The 19,684-nt window shown below is 47.2% G+C and overlaps 1 protein-coding gene across 1 annotated transcript; it reads right to left on the bottom strand.

The window, feature by feature from the left end:
* Window positions 1-460: 460 nt before the first annotated feature.
* On the bottom strand, window positions 461-18,577 carry LOC113930400 (inter-alpha-trypsin inhibitor heavy chain H6). The gene is given in 12 exon segments (XM_027607594.2): window positions 461-955; window positions 958-1,722; window positions 1,724-2,076; window positions 2,079-2,274; window positions 2,277-2,709; window positions 2,711-2,735; window positions 3,602-3,773; window positions 9,245-9,274; window positions 9,276-9,365; window positions 14,348-14,517; window positions 14,798-14,916; window positions 18,495-18,577. Coding segments are annotated over 12 exon segments (2,931 nt in total).
* Between the last annotated feature and the right edge of the window lie 1,107 nt (window positions 18,578-19,684).

Raw genomic sequence — 19,684 nt, forward strand, 5'->3', positions numbered from 1 at the left:
CCAAATTAATGTAGGTCCAAATCTCTTCCTAGTTGTGTGACATGGAATAAGTTACTTCAGTTCTCTGTACTTCAGTTTCCCCCCATGAGTAAAATGCAGATGTCAACAGGTTGTGTGTGTGTGTGTGTGTGCGTATTAAATGAGGGACTGAAAGTGCAAAATGTAGACGACTACCTGCACATAGGAAGGACTAAAAAAATGTTAACTGTTATTACTTCACAGTCTTTGGGCAATTTAAAGATAATAACTATTATCTTTTCCAATTTGTGTACCCCTCTCTGTTAGCAGGGCGGTTTACAGAGCACAAAAGAACTAATCAGACCTGTCTTACCCAGTGGTGCTTCCATTTAGAACCCTGTATCCCTACCCTGCTTGGGAAGCATGAGCAATTCTCTTGTCCGACAAAGCAAATGTCAAAACCTCAGCTTGACCAGATTGTTTCTGTTTAGCCTTCCCAGTCTTAACCTCCCTCCCCTAATTCTGTGCTTATGTACTGAGGCCCAGAGAGGTTAAGTAGCTGATTCAAAGTTTCAAAGCAAGCAATCAGGCAACTGTCATCACTAGATTCTGCAGAAGCCTTGTACGCTCCCAATCCCTGGAGCTCTCCATTCATACCTCCCCCGCATGGCTTGACCTCTTGCCCATGGCACTCACCATCTTCATCAGGAGTGAGGAAGGTATAGAAAGCCGGTGGATTCAAGGACTCCATGATCATGGACTCCACCATTGACTCAGACAGCAGCTCTAGCTCCTCAGGGAGATGGAGTAGGCTGACTGCCTCAGGGGGGGTGCCAGAAGGCAGCGAGACTGGCAGGTTTGGGGGGCTGCCTTCTGGCACAGGCCTGGAGCTGCTCGGTAGGCCCACTGTTGGGACTTCTGACACAGAGAGTCCCAGAATTTGCCTGGTGCTTTGGGGCCCCAGCAGCAGGTCATGCTGATGCCAGAGCTTTCTCGGGGCAGCTGAGAGGGCAAGGCGGAGTCAAAGGTAATAGGGAGGGCTTCTCCAAGGACAGAGGTGGTCATGGTACTGCTGGGACTTGCGGGACTTGAGGTTGTGCTTGTGAATGTGCTTAGATCCTGAGGAGGTGGGGGCATAGGTCTGGCAGGTCTGGGGGGTAATGGGGTTCTGGGTTTATTGGGGATTGGGGTCTTAGGTTTGGAAAATGATAAGCTTGGGTAATTTTGGGGAGGTAGGGTACTAGATTTAAGAGGTGATGGGATTATCTTAGGGGTCTAAGGTAAGAGGATCCTGGGGTTAGGGTGTGACAGATTGTCTGGGGTCGTGTGAGCAGGAACATTTGGTCTAGTGTGTGGTAGGTATTTGAGGATCTGAAGTGTGGAGACTCCAGGCTTGGGCTGTGGCAAGCTTTTGGGTGACTGTGATGTGAGTACCCCAGGTTGAGAGTGTGATAGAACACCCAGTTTGGGTTGTGATGGAGCACCAGGTTCGGAGGGCAGTGGAATAACATGTTTCATAATGCCAGCTTTGGGCTGGGATAGGGTGCCAGGATTCAGAGGTGGGACTTGTGTCTTGGAATTCATGGGTAATAGGGTACCAGGATTCTGGTGTGATGGTGCGCTGGGCTTCGTAAGCAACAGGGCACCAGAGTTTGAGGGCCCAAAGGCAGCAGTTTTTATTCTGAGAGTTGGCTGAACCAAAGGTCCAGAATCCTGTCGTGCTGGATTTGGGGGCTTTGGGTGTGCTGGGGTGGATAGGGTACTTAGTGCTCTGACCCAGCGGCTCCAACTCCTTGGAACTGGGCATAATTTCTGTAGAGGCAGGAGTCGTTGAGGATAAATAGGACCTTGGTTTCACAAGCCTTGATTTGGGAGACACCTTGGGTACCAAGGCTGACTGGGCTGTGCCTGTCTCTAGGCCATGCCTGCTGGTGGGTGAGGGCATAATGGTGCCTGGTCCAGCTGCAGTGGAAGTCTGTATCCTGGCCTTCCCACTTGCCTCCTTGGGCTGCACCATGACCAGTGAAGTCAGAGGTGTGACAAAGTTGTATTCAAGGGACAGGTTGAGGACTTTGGCAGCCAGCAGGTGGAGAGTGGTGGTGTCACGGGCTGGGAAGCACCCCTCAGCAACTCTCCAATGGTGATGTAGGCCCAGAGGCAGCCAGTGAAGTGGGCTACATAGTAGGCTGGCTCCCCTGGGACACCAAAGTTCTTCTGGCTGCTGTTGGTGGCCACCTCACTGTGGCAGGCCACAAGAAGCTGACCCTTGGGGCCACGGGCTGCCAGGTGGATGCCCAGTTCCTGCTTGCCTGCCTGCCTGCCTGCACTTGTCCTGCCACCACCAGTTCTGAGCCCCCAGAATAACTGGGGGGAAAGGCCCAAGGGGAGGCCCCAACCAAGCCACCCAGGCAGTCCAGATGCACGTCTGCCAGCAGAGGCATGGAGAGGCCCTCCTCATAGAGGTCCTCCAGCTGTAGGGATGCATCAGTGCCCTCATACATGCACCGGGCTGCTCCCTAGTTCTCCAGGGGCAGGTGACACAGCAATGGGAAGTCAGCCTCATCCCCAGAGGCCAAACTGAAAAGGGACACCCTGTTGCCCAGCACCTGACAGATGTTGGAGAGGATCACCCTGGGGGTCATCACACTGGCTGTGGGCTCCCCATCTGTCAGGAAGATGATGAGAGGAATCCTCCCCACACTGGGGCCCCGTCCAGTCTCCTGATTGCTGTGGTTTAGCATTGCTATGGTTTAGCAGAGCTGGTTGAACGTTGGTCCCTAATTGGGAAGCTGACTGTGAGACCATCTTTTCTCGTTATTTCTATCCCCATTGCAGACACTCTGGGCACCTCACCAACCTCTCAGGCTCAGTCATTTCTCCTTATCTTTGCTCAGACTGTTTCTGCTACTTATCCTTCCCAACTCCCCCACTCCCACACAGGTTCCCTGAGATCTGACAGTGGGGCCCACATGTCCTTGGCTTTTATCATTCCCTGTCTCAGACTATGATTTGCCTGTTTCTTGGGGGGATATCTTAATTCTCTAGTCAGACAGGCAGCTCCCCAATGATAGCAACCCCACCTCCATGCTACAGGGTAAGAAAGGGCTGAGTTGACAGGAGGTGGTGGGTGGGGGAGACTTCAGTACTTCTCCGAGAGACGACTGATCAAAAGCCAGAATCAGGACGGCAGCTTGACCAAATGCTTGGAAATAAATATGTAGATTATTGATTTTAAAAAGTTTTGGCAAATTCTTCTGAGTATATGCTTTAAAGAAACTCAGGGCCAAAGAAGAATGTGCCCTAAAATACATAGTGCTATGTCCTTTCTGCTAGGAAAAGGGACCCAGAAGGATGAAGGGACATATTTGGATAAAATATAATAGTGATATTTCAGGTATTGTGAGAGGTGAGGTGGATGGGGGAATGAAGGGAGCATTTCAAGAGTTCCCCACATCTGGGACACCTGGCTGGCTCAGGCGGTAGAGCACATGATTCTTAATCTTAGGGTCACGAGTTTGAGCCCCACGTTGAGTGTGGAGCCTACCTAAAACAGAAAACATAAATAAATAATAAATAATAAATAAAAAGGAATTCCCCACATTACCACAGCCCATCCATTTGAGTGGGTAGGTCTAACACTTACAACCATCAGCTTCCATGTGACCCAGGTAGTCCTTGGTGCTGTGGATATTCTGGATGGTAGCCTGGATGGAGCCTCCAGCTTTCTAGACACTAACCGAGTCAGAAAAGGTGATGATGTTGGAGTGGTCGTTGACCCGCAGGTCACCCAGGATCACATTCGTGGCCTTTTCAGTCTGTGGGATATGGATGAAGTGAAGGAGATGGACCAAGGCTGGAGGTCTTGCTCAAGACTGAAAGGTTATGTCTATACAAGGTACTAAGGCCTAAGTGCTGTATGGTTTTAAGGCTCTCGGACTCTGGCACTCCGGAAGTCTAGAATTCTCAGGGCAAAATGCTATAGGCCCTATGGATCTAAGTCTAGACCTACACTGTCCAATGGTAACTGCTAGCCACATGTAGCTACTTAAACGTAAGTTAGTTAAAATTAAAAGGAAAAAAATGTTAAATCCTGTTTCTTTATTTTCAGTAGCCACATTTCAAGTGTCCAATAACCACACGAGAGTTATTGCAGAGCAGTGGCTACTGTATGGGACACCTCAGAACTTTAGAACATTTCCATCATCAAGATAGTTCTATTAGACAGTGGTGGTCTAGAAGGTTCAAGCTCTGTGCATTCAGGGTGCTAGAATCCTGTGTGTTCCATGGTTCCTGGACCGCATGACCCAGGATTCAGTGATTCCAGGACCTTAAAGCTTAAGAGCTTTATGATTCTAGGTCTTTATAACTTCCTTTCAGTGACTTTGGCATGCTTTAGTTCTGCCCTATGTAATCTGTTCTTTTACCTCATCTTCCATTTCTTCCAGGCGGGTCTTCTCACCAGCCCCCAGATAACCCAGATTCCATTTTTTTTTTTCTCCACAACTTTGCTCTTGTTGAGCCCCTTGGATAACAGACCTTCCCACTTCCCCTTTACTTATCCGTATCTTCACTGCTCCTTCTCTGAGCAGCCCTTCCTTGATTGCTTACTTTGACCCACGCCCCTTGTACCCAGCTTTTCCCTGTCCCAGATGGTTTGCTGACTGTCATACGTAGAATATTTTCATTTTCCACAGAGATGTTGAGCCCTCTGAGAACAGGGCTTCGAATGCTTCTTCCTTTTGGCTCCCTTCTCCATGACAATACCTAGCATAGGGCTGGGCACATAGGAGGTTCGGGGAATACGGAATGTAGGTCCTAGAATTAGGTACCACTTATGGGGCACTTGTTATGTTCCAGGCACTGTGCCAAATGCTTAGATGCATCAGCTCATTTAATTGTCATAGCAACACAATGAAAAAGGTACTGATATTATACCCGTTTTATCAGTGACAACGCTGAGGCTCAGAGAGTTGGAGTGACTTGCTCAGGGTCACACAACTAGTCACCGATGAACCAGGGACTCAAATCCATATTCTGGAGATGTTAAACATTATGCCTTCAAAATTTTATATTGTTATAGATTTCAGAGACCACAAGGAATACCACTTGTGGCCCACCTTTCTCTACACCTTAAACTGATAGAAGATGCCTTGAATGCTTTCAAGTGGATCAGAGTCTTTCCTGCCACAGGATGAGCTCAGGTCACACATTCTGGAATAGGGAGCTGAGGTCTTGCTCAAGGCTGAAAGGTTATTTCTATACAAGGTACTAAAGCCTAAGTGTTGTATGGTTTTAAGGATTTAACCATTCATTCTTGTTTTCATTCAGAGGACTGCAACATAGAGCATGATGGCCCTTCCCGAGAATCTCCCGTTAACCAGAGACAAATTATGTTTTTAGAAGTATGTTGTTTAATCTACTGAGATTTTCCAGCTATCTTTCTGTTACTGATTTCTAGTTTAATTCCACTTGGTCTGAGAGCATATATTTATTGTACGATTTATATTCTTTTAAATTTGTTAAGGCGTGTTTTATGGCCCACAATGGAGTCTACCTTGGCAAATGTTTGACGTGAGCTTGAGACGGTTGTGTATTGTGCTGTTGTTGGATGAGGTACTGTGTAGATGTCAATTAGATCCAACTGATTGATGGTGTTGTTCAGTTAAACTATGTCCTTACTGATTTTGTGCCTGCTGGATCTGTCCATTTGTGATAGAAGGGAGCTGAAGTCTCTAACTATATAACAGCGGTTTCATCTATTTCTCCTTGCAGTTTCTATCAGTGTTTGCCTCATGTCTTTTGACGTTCTACTGTTAGGTGCATTACACATTAAGGATTGTCATGTCTTCTTGGAGAGCCATTATATAATTATAGTTATATAAGATTTCTTTTTCAGTCTGAAAGCAGTCGTTGTGTATTAACTGGCCAGATTGCAGGAATAATGATGGTAGATACCTTAGTTTATCCTTCTAATAAGCTGTTGATCTGGTCTTCCCTATTGCCAGCATCTGCACCTTCCACAAAATGGGTGATCTTTTCTTCATTCCACCTCATGGAGAAGATAATTTGAAGGGCCACTGGAAGTCTTTTGCTTCTTTGAAACACTTTACAGTAATATAGATCTTGTGAATCAGATCCTCCATGCAAACGATGCCATATCTACCAAGAGATCAAGCAGTGTGTTATCTGTCAGGGAAATTTGCTTTTTGTTCCTTTATACAATGCATCTCTTTATCCCTGATAATTTACATGCTCTAAAGTCTACTTTGTCTGAAATTAATATAGCTGCTCCAGCTTTTTTATTAGTGTTCAGCATGGTATCTTTTATTTTTTTCCATACCCACTACTTTTAATCTGTCTGTGTCTTTATATTTAAAATGGGTTTCTTGTAGACAACACATCGTTGGGTCTGGTTTTTTTGTTTGTTTGTTTTTGTTAGGTTCTGTTTGGTTTTAATCAACACTGAGAGTCTCTGTCTTTTAATAGGTGTATTTAGACCATTCACAGTTAAAGTGATCACTGTTATAGGTACAATAATATTTGCCATGTTTTTAACCCTTTTCTACTTGCTGCCCTTGTTTTTCTTTTCTTTTCCTTCCTTCCTTCCTTCCGTCCTTCCGTCCTTCCTTCCTTCCTCCTTTTTTTCGGTCTTCTACTCTTTTTCTGTCTTCTGTGGTTTTAACTGAGTGTTTTATATGATCCCATTTTCTCTTGTCTTTTAGCAGAGCCATTATGGTTTCAAATTATTTTTCTTAGTGGTTTCCCTAGAGTGTGCAATATGCTTTTACAACTAATCCAAGTCCGCTTTCAAAAAACACTATAGCTTCATGTGTAGTACAAGTACCTCATGACAGAATATTCCCAATCCACCCCTCCTGTCTCTTATATAACATTGCAGTCATTAATTTCAATTATCAATAAGCTGTATTCACTGAACACATTATTTCTGTTATTATTTTGAACAGTTTTTGTTAGAACAATTAATTAAAAAAGAAAAGAGTTCATTTTACCTTAATTCATTCCTTCCCTAACACTCTTTCTTTCTTTATGTAGACCCAAATATCTGAACTACACCACTTCCCTTCTCTCTGAAAACTTTTTTTCACATTTGCCTGTGCAAGGCAGGTCTACCAGCAACAATTCCCTCAATTTTTGTTTGCCTAATAGTCTTTCTATCTCTTTCACGTTGGAAAGACAATTTTGCTGTATACAGAATTTTAGGCTGGTAGTTTTTGGGGTTTTTTTGTTTGTTTGTTTGCTTTGTTTTGTTGTTCTTCCACACGTTAAATATTTCAGTTCACTCTTTTTTTTTTTTTTTTTTTTTGGTTGCATGGTTTCTCAAGAGAAGTCCAAGGTAATTCTTATTCTTGTTCCTGTATAAGTAAGGTGATCTTCTCCATGGGCTTTTTTTTTCTTTTTTAGAACGTTTCCTTTGATTTTCTGCAGTTTGAATAGGATATGCCTATGTGCAGATCTTTTTGGTATTTATCCTGCATGGTGTTCTCTGAGCTTCCTAGACCTGTGGTTTAGTGACTGTCATTTATTTTGGAAAATCTGTACCCAGTATTCCTTCAAATATTTCTTCTGTTATTTTCTTTCTTCTCCTTCTGGTGTTCCCATTACACATATGTGTTGTACTTTTGTAATTGTACACAGTTCTTAGATATTCTCTTTTGTCTTATTTTGTTTTACATTCTTTATTCTCTTTGCTTTTCAGTTTGGGAAGTTCCTATTAACACATCCTCAAGCTTATTGACTTGTTCTTTGTCCATGTTCAGTCTCCTAACGAGCCCACACCAAAGGCATTTTTCATTCCTGTTACAGTGTTTTATATTTCTAGCATTTACTTTTGCTTTTCTCAGGGTATCCATCTCTGTTTGCATTACCTGTCTGTTCTTGCATGTTATCCACTTTTCCCATTAGAGCCCGTAGCATATTAGTCATGGCCATTTAAAATTCCAGGTCTAATAATTTCTCTGCCATATCAGTGTGGTTCTGATGGTTGATTCATCTTTTTGGACTGTGTTTTTTCATTTTAGCATGGCTTGTAAGTTTTTGGTGAAAGCAGACATGATGTATCACGTAAAAAGACCTGAGGTAAATAGGTCTTTAGTGGGAGATTCTATGTTTATCTGGCTAGGAATTAGGTTGTGCTTGCTAGTTGCTACAGTTGCATGTGTCAGAGGCAAAAATTTCTTTTAGGGTCCTTGTTTTTGACTCCTCCATTGTCTTGGGTTTCTCGGGATATTCTTTCTTAAAGAGTCTAGGTTTCCAGTTCTGTCAGCTGTAATCTCCTGTTGTTATACAGGAATGCAGTGCATGTGGTGATACTGTGTGGGGGAAGGAGAAGCATCTCATAGTTCGATGCTCAGGTCTCAGTCTTTTAGGGCACCTATGCCCCTGAACTATGACCTCCACAAGTGCTCCTCAGCTTTTTCCTGACCTTAGTTGAGATGGAAAGGCTAGAAAAGTTTGGAGTTGGGTATATCCTTTCCCCTACACTTAAGACTGCAAAAGACAGCTCTCAATATTTCCCTTCCCCCGGTTTGGTTACACCCTAAAATACAAGTTAGTAGCCTTAGGTCCCATGGGCTCTATGGTTCAGAACTTCAAGGCACATAGACTATACTGCTCCAGGTCACTTGAATTTTATAATTCTAGAGTCCCAGAGTATTGGAGTTCAAAATACTGCTTCCAGAACTTTATGGATTCAGGTTCTAAACTCAAAATCTCTTTGGCCTATGGCTCCAGTATTCTGTTCTAAGGGTACTCTGGTAGAAGGGCTACAATATTTAGATCTAGATGGACCCAGGACTCTGTAGTTTCTAAGCACGCACTACAATACCAGTGCACTGTATTTTTCTGGCTTTGAAGTAAAATAAACAAACCAGCACAAAACAAACCTGTGGCCTCTGGAAGGTTCAGAGTCTAAATTGACTATGATTTTCTTTTTATTTGTTGACTCAGGTTTTATGACACCAGAGTTCTCCAGCTTGCAGGTTCTATGACTCTGGGCCCCTTGGCGATCTGAAGTTTTGTCATTAAGGGTCTTGATGGTTACAGTCCCATTGTCCAGTGTTTCAATGTTCCCAGTATTCTGTGGTTTCGGGTCTACATGGCTCCTGATGTGCAAGGTTACCAGGACCCTAAGGTAGGCCTCGGCCTATAAGATCCCAGGGTGAAGGGAGGTAGAGTCTCTGGTCCCAGGGGACCACTGTTCCCATACTCTCTGCTTTCCGAGCCTTCTAAAACAAGAACTATGACAGGTCTGCTGGGTCCTTGCTACCTGCTTCATCGTGGTGCCAAACTTAGAGCCAGCCGCTCATGTCAATAAGGAATACCACGTTTTTCTTGACAGGTGGGAGGGCTATGGGGGCAAAGTAATGAATAAAATAGCCCTCGTAAATCTGGACAAAAAGAAGTGAAACCAACAAGAACTGTGAAAGGCAGTCTAACTCAGGTCCCCTCTTGTTCTCCAACATAACACCCTGCCTTTTTCCTCCCTAGGCCCTGCCTCTGTTTCTAGTTAAATTAGGCATCTGTGCGATTGTTTGTTTCAATGTCCATCTCCTCCACCAGAACTGTGTCTCTGCTGTTCAGGCTGTCAGCCCAGGGCCTGCCCCAGAGCTGTGGAGTGAATGAGACTGGCTTGTGGCCCAAGGCTCCAAGGATCAGGATCTCTGTAATATGTGAGTTCCTGTCCATGAGAGCTGACTTGCACAGTCTTGAGGGCCCCTGGGGACATTTTGCCTGGGCTCCAGGAACTGTAAGTATTGTTTTAACCTCCCTCTATAGAGTGAGCCAGGGGCCCAGCTCCATTGCTGCCAGGGGCTGGGAGTTTGCAGGGCTTCCCTCTCCTCCTTAAACCTCCTTTCTGCTGTTGCTGGGCAGAGTAAGCAGGGAAGGAGGGAGCAGAGGCTGAGTGAGCTGTTTGTTCAGAGGGGATTGGTTAGACCAGGTGCAGATGCCTTGGCCTGCCAGGGATGTGATTGGCTGCTGACCCCCTTCCCCCACTCCATCTCCCCTCTGCAGAGCCTGGGGGCTGGAACAGCTAAGGGAAGTGGAGGGGGGAGCTGGGAGGGCCCCCAGGACCAGTGTCAGCTCAGCCTAGGGAAGTATGGGCTTGCGGAGGGTCTATGCTGCTCAGTAGCCTGAAGTAAGCCCTGCCTTGGGACAGCCAGCTTTATTCTCCTCTCTGCCATTCAGGAGCTCTCTGAATGGCAAGGCTGAACACACTATCTCCTCCTCTCTCAGGGGGAAAGGAGGATAAAGGAGGACATCTTGCTCTTTCCTTCCACTCCAGCCTTTGAATTAATTCACAAGTGCATATGGGGGCTCTGTCTCCACTTTCCCCTGGCACTCTACAGCAGTTCTCAAAGGCCTGGGTCGTCCATCTTGCAACTGCCCAGGCCCAACCAAGGCAGAGACCAGCTGCCCTCCTATTCCTCCCATAACCTGGGCAGGTGAGTGTTTCCAGAAAAATCACATTCTTATCTCCTCATGGTGGCCTCACACCTCACATCTTATAAGCCAGAAGCATGACCCAGGGCACCAAACTCTCACGCTCCCCTCAGCTGCCATGCCACCTCACTTGGCAGGAAATGTTTCCTTTCCTTCCTAATGAAGAAAATTAAGGGCACCAGGCCATGTCCCTTGGACTGCCCATGCCACCCTTGCACAGGGTTCACACACCCATACACCTCTTCCTCTATTAAGGACCAGACAGTCCTGTCCTGGACCCCATGCACTCCCAGCCTCCGGCACCTCCTCCACCAGTCAGACCCTTCTCTCCAACCTGCCCCACACATGCTACTGGGTCTTCTTTAGGATGCGGAAAGTGTTGTGTCTCTTCCATCCACTAAGACAGTCCCCATTGATCCCAATCCCATCAAAACTTCAAACCATCTTCTCTCCTCCCTGCAGCATGCCAAGGTAATGAAATCATCACCTACAGTGGTCTGCCCACCTCCAGCTTATTCCTCTCCACACCACAGACTGGCTTCAGCCCCCACCACACACTGACTCTTCTCTCACTAAAGGCAACAATAACTAGTTGGTTTCCAAACTCCATGGGTGTATTTTGATTCTTATTGGACTGCAGCTCCCTGATGTATTTCACAACTGGCAATCACTTTTGGTCCCAAGAAGAATCTTCTGTCCTGGGAATCAGAGATGGCAAACTCTCCTTATTCTCCTACCAGATTTCTGGCCCATTTGATTCAGCCTCTTACTTGAGCTCCATTTTCTCCCCCGTCCCTTAAGCAGTGCTTCCTGATAAATTTTTTTCAGTCGTGGCATGCAAAGAAAATGATTATGCTTGTGTAGCACAATGGAGGGAAATGGTGGGGATATAGAGCTCTGAGCAGACTGCTGGCAGCTGGTGGGGCTGGATACCCAGAGAGCTGAGGAGATCAATGGCTGCTGGACTGGGAAGCTGTGCCTTAGCAATTGCCATCCTGGATCTGCTCTTCTGGCTCAACACATTCTCCCTGGGTCACTTCCGTAGCTCTCGTATTTTCAGTCCCTGAATCTCCATGATGACCCAATACCTCTTTCTCCAATCCAATGCTCTCCACTCTTTCCCCTCCACAACTGCATACCTGATCACCGTTGGACCCATTCCCTTGGGTGTCTGAAGATGCCTCCAATGTATTTTGCCCAAACAATAAATTCATATATTTCCCCCATCCTGCCCTTGTGTGCCTTTGTCATTTACAGACCCTATCATCCACATGGTCACTCCAGATACAAACCTTGGTGTCACCCTTGAATCTTCCTGTGCCCCTCACTCCCCACATCCAACCAGCCACAGATTCCTTCTGGTTTAATCTGCTGGATATATCTCAGGCCCACCCTTCCTCTCCATCCCAAACTAACAAAACCCAGATTCAAGACTTCTTTCTCTTTGGTTCTGCTGCTTCTATTGTGGCCCCTCCCATCCATGCATCTTTGCAGCAGCTGCTCAGTCGGGTCTTTCTAAACTCAAACCCCATAATGTTATTCCCTCTCATGGCTCCCTTGTCACCTTCAAGACATATTCCATGTTCCTTATCATGCCCCTGCAGCACTCGTAGCCTTCGGTCTCACCTCTTACCGTTTCTTGTGCCTCAAATCAATGCTCCAGGAACTCCAACCTACTTGAGGCTCCCTAAACACCCCTGGGTATTTCCAGCCTTTATTCCCTGTATCAGGCAGCCCCCGGTTGGCTAGAATGCCTTTCCCTTTCCACAGCCCCTCTCCCAACTTGGTACACGGTTTTGTATTCTTTAACCCAGGTCGGTCTTTACTTCGGCCGGGGAGCCCTGCTTGACCACCTTCTTCCCTCGCGATGGCATCCATCCCAGCTTGTGTTGTCACTGGAAGAGCACTTCTCATCTTGTGTGTGTGTGTGTGTGTGTGTGTGTGTGTGTCTGTCTGTTTCACCCAGAGACAGTGAATAGGATCTGTGTGTGATGCACTTCAGGGTTCCCAGCATCAGCCAGCAGTGGGCATGAAGCAGATTAGGTACGTACGGAGTCCCAACTGAGTGAATGAAGGGGTGAATGTGCTGGATTTTGAAAGATGGGCATACTCAAGCAGGAATGGGAGGTCAATTGAGGGGTTCTTGGTAGGGGATGCAGGAGTCAGGGCACACAGTAAATGGGAGTATCTGTCTTGCTATTTAGTGCCTAATTACATCTGTTCTAATTATAGTTCTGCTCCAGGCAATGGTCAAAAAGGTAAAGAATAGGAAGCCGACAAATACCTCAATTTACACACCCACATGATTGAACACCAGGTTAAGGCCCCTGCTGCCACCTACTGGCAGGGTACCCTCAGCTCCTATTCTGAGAGAGAATTATTTTATTCCCCCTACACAACAGGCTGTACCATACCTCTGTGCCTCTGCACATACTGTCCCCCACTCTCTCTGCATGCTATTCCCTTCACACTATCGATCCAGGCAGAGGTAGAATCTATTCATATTTTCCCAGGCTAATTTAAAGGCCAACTCCTTTAGGAAGGCTTTCCTGGAACCCTCCTCAGCGGTATCTGCACATAACCCATTACAGATTTATACGCAGCATTTAGAACTGTTTATGACTGCCGAAGCTCTGTGTATCCGGCTGCTTAGGGACTGGGATGTTCCAAAGGAAGACTAGGGGTTGTGTCCACCTCATTTCTGAGATCCCAGAGTCAATGAGGACAGGACTGGGCTAGAGTAGCTCTGCTTGGTGGTGATGTATCCACGTATGAATGAATGAGTAAATATGTGCATGGGAAGAGGTGTTACCAAAGCACTATATTAGCCCAGAGCAGACAGAGGAATTGTCCGTGGGCTGGGGTCATCAGAGAGGTGGCACTTGAGCTAGGTCTTCAAGGACGAGGACAAGTGGAGAAAAGAGGGAGAAGACATTCCCAGGGCAAGCAGATAGTATGAGCAAATGCTCAGAAACAAATGGGTGGCAAATTCAGGTGTTTTTGAAGAAAGGCATGTGGTGTGGTGTTGTATGGTGTGGTGTGGTGTGGTGTGGTGTGGTGTGGTGTGGTGTGGTGTGGTGTGGTGTGGGGCAGCCAGAGGGTGGTTTGTGTGCTGCAGGTGGTGAGAGGTATGGCAGGAAAGGAAGGCTGGGAGCAGACATCTCAGGCTGCCATGCAATCGTTGTTGTCAAGCCAAGGGTCTTGGATCCGTGCTCTAACCCTCTGGCAGAGCATGGGATCTCTGCATATTCTTCACGAATGTGTGAGCTCAGAATTAAGGGCTCCCTGTTTAGGCCGATGGCTCAGGTGAGGCAAAAAGAATTCTTAAAACTTAGAGACGGCAAGAAAGTGTGAGGGAACATGAGAGCATCAGAGCTGCAGAAATTGTGAGAGCCCCATGAGTGTGAGAGACCAATTACGGGCCAATGGTTCACTTTCCAAAAGGACTGGTTAAGAGTGGGCTATAACTCGATTCAATTAGGAATGGATACACTTCAGAGTGCCTGGGTGGCTCGGTGGGTTAAGCATCTGCCTTCAGCTCAGGTCATGATCCCAGGGTCCTGGGATGGAGCCCTGTGTGGGGGGCTCCCTGCTCGGTGGGGAGTCTGCTTCTCCCTCTGCCCCTCCCCCTCCCCCTGCCCTGCTCCTGCGTGCTCTCTCTCTCTCACTCAAATAAATAGAATCTTAAAAAAAAAAAAAAAGGAATGGGTTCATTTGGAGTTTTATTCAATTTATACAGTTCCAGGTCTCTAACACTTAGAGGAAGCACATGTGTCTCCTATGGTGTGAAGTCATGTGTCCCTATACTACATTCTGTCCGTGTTCACTCGTCCTCACTGATCTCTAGGGAAAACCAGATGAGCAACTTGCAGAAGCCAGATTACTGGCCAGGCCTGTCTGACTCTTTCCATTCCCCTGGCTCCCTCACCTGCACGTCTCCAGTGATGCCCTCCATGACTACATCGTACTGGACCACAAAGTGGGCCAAGATGCCTGAGCTGGAGAAGGCAGACTGGTCTTGCAGTGTTGGGCAGAAGGTGATTCAGACACAGGTCTCTCCCTTCTCAATCCTGGTGGATGGGGGCAAGTCAGCCTCACCTGTGTGGGTGGGGAGGGTTGAGATGGGTGGCATGGAAGGCTCACCAAGCAGAAATCCAGGAAAGCGGACAGCAAAAGGGGCAATATCTGAGCATGGGGAAAAGCAAACCCTGCACCACCTGCTGCTCCTCCTGCTTACAACACCCTTCCACTTGCCCCAGTGCTATAATCCTCTCCAAATCCCACAACTAGCTCCTCCTGTTCTGCCTCTTCCTGCAGGCCCAGGCTGACAGACCCAGCCCTCCCCACAGCTCCCAGGCTCTGGAAGTCTGACCCTCACCCACAACACCAGCCTGGCTCACGTGCCCTCCATCCCTGGGCCCAGTCTCTGGAGGAGTGTCATGTCCCCAGGTAGACCAGGGACCTGCGTCTCCTCCCACAGAGGCTGTGTGGTGTGTGCTGTGGAGAGAGACAAACACAGAAACAGGGCCTAGGTCCCCTCCCATGCCCCTTACTGCTGTGGGAAGTTGCAGCCTAGCAAGGTTCTCCTCTGGGATAGAATTTTATGTGTTTTCTTCCCCCTCTGCCTTCTGACTCTCAGAATCACGTGTGAGAATAAGGCTTTTAGCGCCTCATGAAATCACAGATGATTTTCTGGTCCCGGATGTTTGCCGAGCCGGCCACAAGATCAACTCTTCTGGAATTCCAACCCAAGACAAATGTCCATTTAGACATGTCTCTGTGCCTCCTTTTTTCCAGAAAATGGAACCTTGGGAATTCTGCTTCCCCCCTCCTTCCTGCTACAGCTGCCAGGAAGCTTAGGGGCAAACTGAGCCCCCATACTCTCTGAGGCGCCTGCTTACATACATTCCCTTGGCTTCCTTCCTTTGAGAGGTCTTTGTTCTGTTTTTTCCCCACAGGATTGGCTCTACCCTCTGTTTTAACCTTTCAGGAGAAGGGGGAGGGAGCTGCCATTTATAGCTTAGGGCTTAAGAGTGCAGCCTGCAAGGACTCAGATGCTGCCTGTGGGACCTTGGACAAGTTATTCACACGCTCTAAGCCTCAGTCTCCTCATCCATAGCACGGGAATGATAATAGCTCTTATTTCATAGACAGTGATTGTGGGGATTAAATGAGACCATTTATGTAAAGCATTTGGAACCGTACTTGGTTCTTAGTAAGTGCTCAAACAATTACAGTTATCATCACATCTTCATGAGACTGCACCAGTGATTTGTAAGAAGGAATTTTCTCAAATTCTCACAATGGTCCTGGGCTATAGATGGCATCTCCCCATTGTACTGGCAGGAAAAGTGAAGCAGAGCAATTGAGTGATTTGCCTTGGGTCCCACTTTACAAGAAGGTCAAAGCTGGGATTGGAACCCAGGCCTGTGTGGCTGTCTCTCTCCTTTACGTATGTATACCACCCTGCCCCTCTGGACCAGCAGGCTCAAATGAGGCAAGGCCTCCAAGCTAAACAGCTTGGTGAGGGTGGCCACATGGCATGAGTGATTTCTCTGTGCCTGTCCATTCATCTCTCAGAGGAGGTGGGTAGGCCAGCTCAGTGGTTCTCCCATCTGGCTGGATATCAAATTCACCTGCAAATGGGTTAAAAACATAGATTCCTGGGCCCCTCCCCAACCTACTGAAGCAGAATCCAGAAGGGTGGGGTCCAGGAATCTGTATTTCTAACAGCTCACATAGTGATTCTGATGTAGCCAGTCTGGCCTTTAAACATCTGCAGACGAAATTTAAAGCGAGGTTGGCAGTCGGGACAGCTCTCGGGTCTACAGAGCCTGAGATGGTATCCTCAAGGGCAGCCTGCACTTTATTTACACTGTCTTCCCATTGTCCTTGTATTCTCAGTGGTCATTTGAGGAAGCAATTAGTGGAATAAATATGGAAGTTTATAGATCAACCTATTCTCTCATTCCCTCATTCACGTATTTATTCACATTACATTCATCCACTCCATCCTTTACTCACACATTCATACATTCCATTTTTTTCACATTCTCTCTGTGTCAATCAGAACGTTGTCAAAAAACAGATGGCACACTCAATGGGTAACTGAAGATAAATTAGTGAAGACATAATTTTCAGAGTTGGGTAGTGTTAAGGGAACTTACAAGGGATGGCCAGATACCCAAGGACTGATCAGCTGAAATCCATTTCCACTCCAAAAATTTAAAGATCAAGGGAATAGTTTATAAGACAGTGGTTTATAAATGGGGACAAGGACTGCCCACAGGAGTTTATGGCCATGGTTAGGGAACTCAGACAACGCCAAAAGACAACCCAGTAGATAGGAATACATGGGAAAAAACACCCTAAACTCTCTGATCATCCTCCATCTCATGCCAATGTGTCTCGTTTGCAGAAAAGGGGAGCTGCGAGGACGTAATCAAGAAAAATCATTATCCTGGGGCACAGAATGGGAATGACATGGCTCAAGAGGAGCAAATGGGGAATAATGAAGAGAGCCCATCACCATCACCTCCTCAGCTAACTTTGTACCTGCTTGGGGAGACCCAGCCATCAGTCCTACATCAAGATCTTTGACAGGGCACACATTACCTGGTGAACTGAGTGCAGGACCACATCCAGTGCCACATTGTCTACTATCTTAGGAAAATCCAAGTCACACCCCACTCCATACTTATGCCAGCATGGTGAGAGTGAACTCAACCTCAGAGGCCACATCAGAGGTGACTCTGGTCTCTCAGCTCAGGGCAAGCAGGTAGGAAGGGCCCCAAGCGACTCCAGGCATTGGCTGAGCTGGCCCAGGTGGGCTGTGGGTGGGTGGTAGAGCCACTGCCTGGGTCCTGAGGATGGGAGGATTCAGTGACAGGTAAAAGCAGGTTCTGGTCATACCTGCTCTTCCAACCAATCAGCCACTCAGTCTTGATCCATCCTTGAATGGCTCCCATGTGCTAACACCATCTGCACATCTGTTAGCTTGGTCTTGGCACTTCAGGCCTCCCCAGATCTGGCTGCTCCTCCAGCCCCATTACAGTGAGCACCCTTCACCCCTGCCTGACTGGTTCCCCTCCTCTCTTTCACAACTCTATGCCTTTGCTTGTGCAGTTTCCCCCACCTAGGCTGCTCTCCTTTGTCAGCTGGTGACCACCACATGCCCTGACAGCTGCCCTGAGGTGCCCCATCCTTGAATCTATTTTCTCCCTAGGGTTGATGCCACAGGCCCCCACCCCCACTTCAGGCCATCCCACTGTTAGCACTTGTCCCCCACCAGTTACTGCTCTTTTCCTGCCCTCCCCCCCACCCCCTTCCAGGGCCCAGCTGCTGCTCCATGGTTTGGTCCAGGAAGCCCTCCCCTGTCCTCTCCTGCCCTCCCAGGCAGGTCCATCTCTCCCAGTTCTGGCACTTCTCTGACTATGGCATGAGTCTCCTCTCTAGCCAAGCATAGTAACCTGCACATTACGGGTATAAAATAAAATAAAGGCACACATTTTTCTTAGTGTTTGGCCCTGTGCCTAGGCTTGTTAACACAGGTATTGTTCTTGCAGGGAGGATGGCTTGGGTAGAACAAATGGGAAATGGGATGCAAGAGGGAGGGAGCATTCTCTTTTATTGGGCACCTGTGCAGTCACAGCACCATCTGCTTCCACATGTGTGGCCCCTTTCAATCTTCACAACAGCTCTGTGGGGGTGGACATTACCATTAATGGTTTATGAAACCTGAGGAAGCTGAGGCCCAGGGAGGAGAGAAGAGCAGCCCCAGGTCATGCAGCCAGTAAAAAAGAGCCAGAAATACAATGTAAAAAAAAAAAAAAAAAAAAAGAGCCAGGATTGAAAACCAGGCTTTCCTGCCTTTCCCTCAGCATCCTCCCACTGCAGAGGTGGCCCCCTTTCTGTTTCCTTCAGACTGGCAGGCTCCCCTTGAGGTGGACTCAGACCTTTGACTCCCACCCATCTTACTCCTCAGAGCAGAGTAGAGGGTACTGGTGGCATCACCCCCGCTCCATGGCACCACCTGCAGCCAGGGGTCTCTTGGTTGGGGCCAGGTATGGCCCTACCCACACAGCTCAATGCCCAGTTTGGACACATAGCCATCTCCACAGTGCATACCGCCGTCGCACACAAACATGTGCAGGTACATGTAAATGCCTGGTACCAACCTTCATACTTAGGGGCACAGTGCACCATGCAGTTTACAAAGCACTTTCCCATCGACTCTCACTCAAAATCAGTCACAGAGGACGTCACCTACTGTGTATCAGGGAGCACCCTGGGTGCTTCTCATCCACTATCTAATGTGATGCTCACAGGACCAGGCTGTATGAGCTAATGCTGTTCTCATCTTACAGGCAGGCGATACAAGGCCAGAGAGAAGCAGGGATGTGTCTCAGGTCACACAGGGACCATGTAAGGAAGCTAGAGCAGTTTAACTCTTGTTGCCTACCTCCCAATCAAGGTCTCCTTCCACCAGAGCACACTGCTGACTCATAATCCATAATCAAAATGTGTGTACACAATGCTTATATTTAGACATATACATGTGTGCTTGTGTCTATGCATTTGTGTTGATGTTCATCACATGCTATCTGTGACTAATAACATGCCTTTGCAAAAGAAGAGCGAATCACTTGCTCATTTGGGTTCTCATAGCTCTTCATGGTTCCTCTCGGTGCTGTCATTGTTTCCTTCAGTGGACTGGTTGTGTCTTGAGAATGGGACACTCTGGGACCCATGAATACTTTAGTCTCTAATGCATGTTTGTTTAATAAACAAGTAAATGTCTGAGTGAGTTGAGTGAGTGTGACAGATTGGGATGCTGTATGGAGCCTCTGACAAGCCCCAGCTGGAGAATCAAAGCACAAGCCTCTAGAGTTTTAAAGCAAAAGTCATGCACTTTGTCAAATAACTACTCTCCTTTTAAGAAACAGTTCCTGGCACCTATTGACTAATTCAGCAAAGTTAAATTACTGGCCCTGGTAGAGTTCAAATACCTAACCATGGGATCTGCAGTGACCATGCAAACTGAGCAGCCCATCCTGGGCTTGGTGCCATCTGATCCACCAAGCCAAAAAGTTGGGCAGACAATAACAGCACTCCATCACCAAAGGACAGTGGTATAAACAAAATCAGTCTGGAGAAGTTCCTAAAAGAACAAAGTGAGTTGCAGGAGGTTCACACTCCCATAGCCCCTACTCCTGCCACACTGCTTGCTCTTTGTCAGCTCACACCTAAGTGTTTGTGGGTAATT

Source organism: Zalophus californianus, chromosome X (assembly GCF_009762305.2).
Source record: "Zalophus californianus isolate mZalCal1 chromosome X, mZalCal1.pri.v2, whole genome shotgun sequence".
In the NCBI taxonomy this organism is placed as follows: Eukaryota; Metazoa; Chordata; class Mammalia; order Carnivora; family Otariidae; genus Zalophus; species Zalophus californianus.